This window comes from Lepisosteus platostomus, chromosome 19 (genome assembly GCF_059453375.1).
Source record: "Lepisosteus platostomus isolate fLepPlt1 chromosome 19, fLepPlt1.hap1, whole genome shotgun sequence".
Classification (NCBI taxonomy): Eukaryota; Metazoa; Chordata; class Actinopteri; order Semionotiformes; family Lepisosteidae; genus Lepisosteus; species Lepisosteus platostomus.
Window position 1 is genome coordinate 18970001 of NC_142629.1, and position 7500 is coordinate 18977500.

Consider the following 7500-nt stretch of genomic DNA (forward strand, 5'->3'; position numbering starts at 1 on the left):
AATTTCTGAAGGGCGGAAGCTCTGCTGTTGGAACATAAGTTTGAGTTGTGGTTGCTGTCGGGAGAGTCCTGCTCTGATCCGCCAGCGTCTTGGCCCAAGTTTCTTTGGCTCTGGAGTTTTTGTCGTGTTTGGTCACAGCTTTGTTCGGTTTGGTTTCGGCCCGAGGACTCAGACGGGGCCATGTTCGAGGCTGAGTCGACACTGTCCGTTATTTGTGAAACACCACTATCGCTGTCCGATCCCGGGGTGTGGAATAAATCTCCAGAGAGAAGTTTGTTCTGCGATCTTAAAAGCTTCCTCTCCTGCTTCCTTTTCTTCTTTTCCATCCTCTCGAGTTCTCTCCGGGCGATTTCTTCCGGGTCCATGGGCTCCCCGCTGCACGATGTGGGGTGGGAGTTGTGAGCTGGTCGTCCTGGTCCTTTCTTAGTGTTCTCTTTTTTCCTCCATTTAGCTCTGCGGTTTTGGAACCAAACCTACACACCGAAGAATGAAAATTGTTTTTATTAATTTCAGCTCTTGCCGTTTCAATTCAATGTGTCTCTCTAAAGGATGCGTTCAGTCCCCGCGAATTGGTGTGACGCTTCTTCACTGAACCACTGAAGCCTCAAAGAAATATTTATCGGTGCTTAAAATGTGATTTGGCCTATGCAAAGAATTTAAAAAAAAATGAGACAGTGAAGATTAAACACGAGATGCACACAACCCCGATATTTGTAAAGGCATTGAGATATTTAGCGTCTCCTGTCCTCACTTAGCGAGTTGAATACAAGACAATATCGCAATAGAGCGCCTTCAGGATGGTCAGTCTGGAACCCGGGCAGAGATTATGCTATTATAGATCAATGCTGGACGCAGCAACACAAATGTCACATTGAAAATATGAAGTCCTAAAGTAAAAAAACGGAATTTGTTCAGATTCGTTTCTGAACGACAGCAGATAATTGTTAAATTATCACAAATGTGCATGATTAAACGAAAATTGTTCGGAAAGATGAATGGATACCTAATAAGTCTAATGTTTACAACTGGCATCTGAACCTTGTGCACTTGCAAATACCACTAGGTTAATTGACAATCAAATTGATTTAATGTAAAGGGTAATTCTCTCGATTAAGTCTCTGTTTTGTTTTCTATGTCAGGGCTGTCTTGGTAGCACACTGTCAATTTCCTTTTATATAAGGGAAATCGAATTCGAGTAGTCAAAGAACAGATCTAGCCCACCGACAAGGCCTTTAAGAAGAGCTGTTACTGTTCGTTAGAATATACCAGCACGTGTTGTGTGATAATAAGTTTAACGACATTAAAATGAATTTAACCTAACATGAAATTCACAGCTAAAGTTGTATAATAAAAAACTCTTTCCTTTAATATAAGCATAACGCGTGGTTTTTGTGTGACTGTCAATTGAACCGTCTTGTGCTTTTTCTTTTCGACCATGCGTTCAAATCCATTACTGAGACGTGTGTCAACAGTTTCGTGTTTTTTTTTTCTGTCAAGAATGAAACTTTGACAAGACAGAACAGATGAGCATCGATAACCTGTATTTATGTACAATTTGCTTTCATATTCATAAAACCCATCTACCCCTTTCGAGGTTGATTAACAAATGAATAAGCATGAACTTTCTGGACTACTGACCAACTAGATACAAACGCCATAATAATCTTAATAATAATAATAACAACAATAATAATAATAATAATAGGTGCATTATGATTGCGTTGAATTACAGTGATTATCGTGGTGGACATGCTAGTAAATTAAACAAATCTGCACATTTCTTTCTATTGCGTGTCTTTGTGTTGGTCCAGAAGGCCTTGTCAGCGAGAACCGCTCATTAGCGTATTAAAGGGAAATTGAGGGTCTCGACTTCACTTAACGACCTCAGAACAAATTGGATAAAGTGTCGGAAACCTGGGAGGTCAGGAGAGGACGGCTTTCACTTTACAAATTTACTTGAACAAAGCGGTAATAGATTTTTAATAACAGTGTATTTCTTTTCTACAGTTAGACTTTGTTTTTAAAATTTTTACTTAAGTGATGCTACTCGACTCATTATCACAGGTACTGTAGGTTCTAAATGTATAATTCCTTCACTACTTCATATATAAATGCTTAATTCCCCACGTTTTACCTATTGCTTTAATTATTATTTTTAAAGTTGCATTATACGTCGAATTTTTAAAATAAAATTAGGACGTTTGAACCTTTTCAAGTAATTCATTTCTCGCCATGAACACACACATTAAAAACTCTCTTTCACACACAGACACGCAAAAAGAGGAACATACAGGCCCTTTTTTCTCAGATGCAAGCATTTATATATGAGGAAAGTAAATCTACTGCAATGTTAATTTTATATAATTTTTCATAACTTAACATTAACATGTTTCAGAAGCAACTATTTTACTCCTAATTGTATATATATATATTAAAAACGTATTGTGGGAAATCTGATACACAGTTACGAAGACAGTAACAATAACAATGCATCCAATTAATTTCAGTTACCTTGCATTATCTTACGCTGCTATATAAAAAATGTTAACCTGTCCGAATATTAAATTCTAAAAATAAAGTAGCAAAAACACAAAAATAAAATGTCTCACAAGCAGCGACTAAAGTACGGTAAAACTGTTATAAGGCATTTAAAAGTGTAGCGTTCCTTGAAGCAGGAAATGTCACCTTTTATCCAAATATCCAGTCTTTTCAGGTAGATAAATAGATTTTCTAAAAGCAGACACATCTAAACCAGCAGAACCGTGAGTTATTTTCAAAACAATATCTAAGACTTGCGATTGCAGCGGTTGGTAATTAACAGTCGGGTATTTTGTTCGCTGTAAATTTACCTGAACTCTAGACTCGACCAAGTCCAGTCTCAGTGCAAGAGCTTCCCTCATGAAAACGTCTGGATAATGACTCTCATTGAATGCTTTCTCTAATTCTTCTAGCTGCCATCCAGTGAAATTCGTACGAGTTCGTCTTCTCTTACAACCAGGACTGTCCTTGTCTGGGTCTCCCGAATCTGTAGTTAAGGATAAAGGAAATCATGAGCAAAATATGTTTGTAGCCCACATAAAACATTGAGTTTCTTCCAAAATCAAATTATATTCAACCGATCAATTTCGAGTATTTAGGATCGTTTACCCTAGGACACCACTTTTCGTCGTATTTAGGTGTGGGAACAGCATTTCTCTGGTCAAAACAGAGTGTTTCTACATTTTAGTCGGTGTGTTCGCCTGAAACAACATCTAAACAGTCCCAACAGGTCCGAAACTCACACACCGGAGAAAATGTGTTTTTCTACTTCAAGAATGATACGAATACATAGCTTTTAAAAGCCCACAAAAAAAAACGATGAAGTATCACTTAAAATTGCACATCGACGATCTTTTGAACGCTCACCTCGCTGTAGTTTTACAGATACGTAAATACGTTTTCTTTCTGAAAAAGAAGAGGCGCAAAACTCTCTCGAACTTGCTTATCTGACCCTTTTTCATCAGGGTATATCTTTCCTTCTAGTATTTCAAGCCCGTTGCTGTAGTTTTGTAGGACAATTTACCGTATAATCACAACATGCATTTAGTTTGCCAACATCACCATCCATTTCTTCGCTATTATACAAAGGCCCTTGCTAAATCATTTCTTGTTTGTGTGTGTAAGTCATGCCGGATCAGTTGGTGTTCTACGCCTTTAGGAAAACGAATAAAGCAATAAAATGCTAATTCATTTCACAGCCCCAGCGCTTTGTTGTTTAAACGTAACATGACTGAATCACCTTTTCCTCCCCAACGAAACTAAAAACGCGCTGATCTCAGATAAAGTGCAGCGCAGTGATTCGTATTATTCCTCGTTTCGTTAATATAAATCTGAACCTCGTTTCTTTACCAGCGTTTCAATCCTTCGCCTACCTGTCAGTTTGTACTGCTGGCTGTCCCCATTCACACCGCAGCCAGAAGACAGCAGAGGGTTCGAGTTGACCACAGAGGCTGTACAGGAGCCGTTCAATAATCCGTCTATGGAAAAAGGAACCGCGGCCGCAGACTGGAGTTGATGCCCGGCTAGTTCGTAGACATGATGGTGGCTAAGATGGTACGGAAAGCCCACCATCCCACTAAGAGAGCCTCCAAACTGGGCATGAGGGTGCTCCAGTATCCGGCTGTCCATCATCTCCCGGGCAGAAGGGGCCAAAGTCTGGAGGCAGGTTGTGGGAATTTAGAAAGCATGCAGTTAGAGTGGGCAGCGAGGAGGGGACATGCTGGAGAGAGGAGGATGAGCTTTACTTTATCAACATCAACCTTCCAATAATTAGCCCAGGCTTTGGGAATTTGGGACCAATAAGAAACGTTAATCGGCTGTGACGTCAGAGACGTGGTTTGAAAACGTTTTCCATATCGATTGCTAATTATACCTGACATCCACCTCAATAAACAATATCAGAGCTGTCACAACAGGACAGGGGGCTTTGATAAGAACTACATCACAACTAGATGGGGGGTTTGGAGAAGCAGAGATCTGATTGATATCCAGTTAAATACTAAACAGACACAGTACATCGAGATTTTACATCTCACATCTCACTCGCTCTTAAAACAATAATAGATTTTCCTTAAAATCATTCAGCAACGTGTTGTGCAGATTTTTCAGTGGAAACGCTTTACTCTCTGAACCTTTAAAGTGATGTTTTCCAATTACAGAGAGACATTGAGCGCCAAATAGACTGATCCAATAATAGAGGATTCATCATCCTCCCTTTCCAGAGCTGTCACATTGAATTTAAAACTACAACCCTTTTCATCTCCCCTCTAGTTCCACAAATTCAACACAATATTTAAAGGTGATATGTTGGTGGCAATAAGAAAGCGATCTTTAATTCCATCTCCTTCTGTCGATTTTATCGACATGTAGATATTAAATTATTAATTACATGACCTCGCCTAATTAAACACTGCTCCTGTTTAGCAGGGAGGCGAGAAATTAAAAATTCTAGAAAAAAATATATTCCCAGTCTTACTTTTCCTGTGATTAATAGGGTTGAAACTGCTAGCCCAATTTGTTATAATTAAATTATATTCCCACTGAAGTTTACAAACTCACGTTTTATGCCATATACAGAATAATGCAGATCGTCAAGAAGCAAAAATCATAATACGAGCCGTATCATAATACGTATGATATTTTTAAAATAAGATGAATGAAAACCGACAAATAAGTGCTGCGATTCAAGAAACACAAACACGAAAGGCTGTTTTATAAATAAACCTGTTTTAGAAAATAAACTTTGGAAATAACGTAAATATTTGTAATGTTTAAAATCATATAGCATTAGCAGCATTAATAGGCAACAGTATTGTAGAAACATTAATCCGGACATTCGAACATGACCGCATTCTGAAAAAACACACGTAAAAACAACATAAAACTGCACACTTAGCACGTTAGCACTACCAGGTTTAACAAGAATGATATGTGGAGCAAAATAGTAGATTCATTGAGACAACAAATCGACGATTTTACTAATCAGCTATAAAAGCGATTAGAAAATAGGAGGAAGAATAAAAAAAACTACGTGTTAAATCTTCTCCCAAAACACTCTCGTTCATTAGTGAAATTAATGAGTGACTACGACATTAAAACATTGTAAACACGATATACTAATTAAGAATTAACAATGATCTTTTGTTCGTGTATTTTCTTAATAAACAACTCTCGGTGGCTAGGAAACACGAAATAGGCTAACAATACTTAATATTAAGAGTATCCAGAGAACAATATTAATTCCGGGGTCAGGAGGGCCAAGGGCTGCACTTTTCACCATAATTTAATTTCTCTCTCTATAAATACTAAATGTAAACTGTGTCCACTGGACCAAATTTTGCCTGTAGCGATAACCGCTTCATTTTGTGTTAGATTTCTGGAGAGGAATGCAAGGGAAACGTGTTTCTGAATACAGAATGGTAATCAATCCAGCCTGTATAAGTACAGACTTTTCTCTCTCTCTCTCCATTACAGAGAATTAATTCAACTTTATTTATCCCATTTCTGGAGCTGACAGAATGTTAATTTGAGTTGAAATTTCTCTCGCCTCTCACTCCCTGACCCCTGGCACGCAGATTGGCGTGTTGTAATAACCTGAATCTTTCAACAGAAGCCCTGATAATTGTTACCTTATTAGCATGCAAATTGTTTAATTAATATTATTATGAAGAAGCATATAATCCGTTCGTCACTTGACCTCGAGTCCACATAGCAACCAGCTTTCTGCATTTCAATGTGTAAATTTAAATCAACTCTTTTTTAATGTTTCAGGATTCTTGTCTGGCTTTTTTTAAATCTCTTCCTGTATGAGTGCTGCCTTTAATGGTAAGAGCAGTCTTTTGATGCCGCTTTCTTTGTGTCTTTTTTCTTATTTTCTCACTCTATACACAAATTATGGAAATCGTTTTATATATTTTTTTTATTTTGAACATCAAAATTCAATAATTGCCTCCTTGTCATTTGCTTATAAAAGCGGTTTCTTTAAAGGCCCCCCTCCAGTTCTGAGTGCCGTTCCAACCAAACAGACTCGCGGCTCACTGAAAAGCAGCCCTTGACACGCAGTCCTGGGAGACATTGCATTTAAATCCGTTTTTCTACAGCCGAGTGACATTGTCAGATGCTAGCTTTAATTAACTTGATAATAAGACGTACAAGACTCGCATTCAGGCCCGCCGCTCGCCTCGCCTTGTTTCCCTTTTTATCAGAATTCTGGGGTTTTATCTTGAACAGCATTTGACTGGCCTTTTAACAGTCGAACGGGGAAGGAAGTTTAAAAAAAGTCATATGCAGAATACACGGGGAGAGCGCAATTAATAACAATAAAAAAAGCTATTAAAGGTAAAAATACTTGTGATGCAGGAAGGATGAAAAGACAACGAGGTAAGCTCTACAATGTAAGCCTGTGCATTCAATCACCTCAACCTTCACCACCCCAAGTGCGTGAACGCACAGACTCCGTGGGCAAAGGGTGGAGGGGTGAGGGCCTGCCTGGGATATTTCTTTCCCTATACTGTCCGCCTGACTTGGCCAAAGGTGTCAGGAATGTGATTGGATAGAGAGATACACAAAGAGGGTCAAAAGATAGACCTTAGCGATTCAGTTGTGGCTCCTATTATTTAGTTAAAGATTTCCATAATATGCTCGAGCAGATGTATATATAGACTATACGTGCATACATACTCAGCCTTGCTCACACCCCAAACCCAGCGCTGAAGACTTATAACCTTTTTGTATTTCAAATAACTGCAGAAGTGAATTACAGATGGAGAATATGAAATAGAGATTTGCATTTATTTTATGTTCCAACTGATAAACTGGAACGAGCTTACACAATTTCAATCTGCAGAGCAGGGCAAGCTGACAGGAGGGATTAAAATGTTATGTCTGAACTGAAGAATTCAATCTATCTACTAGTTCATAGAAAAAAAAAGTTTATGGTCGTCGGCATCCCAAAAATCAAAG

The 7500-nt window shown here is 38.4% G+C and overlaps 1 protein-coding gene across 1 annotated transcript in view; it reads right to left on the bottom strand.

The window, feature by feature from the left end:
* uncx (UNC homeobox) overlaps window positions 1-4280 on the bottom strand; it is a 5265-nt gene extending 985 nt beyond the window's left edge. The window contains exons 1-3 of the mRNA XM_088612786.1: window positions 3912-4280; window positions 2850-3025; window positions 1-473 (exon numbers count right to left, since the gene is read on the bottom strand). The exon at window positions 1-473 is cut by the window's left edge and continues 985 nt beyond it. Coding sequence (XP_088468912.1) covers window positions 1-473; window positions 2850-3025; window positions 3912-4170 — 908 coding nt within the window. The 5' untranslated portion in view covers window positions 4171-4280. The remainder of the gene's footprint in view (window positions 474-2849; window positions 3026-3911) is intronic.
* Between the last annotated feature and the right edge of the window lie 3220 nt (window positions 4281-7500).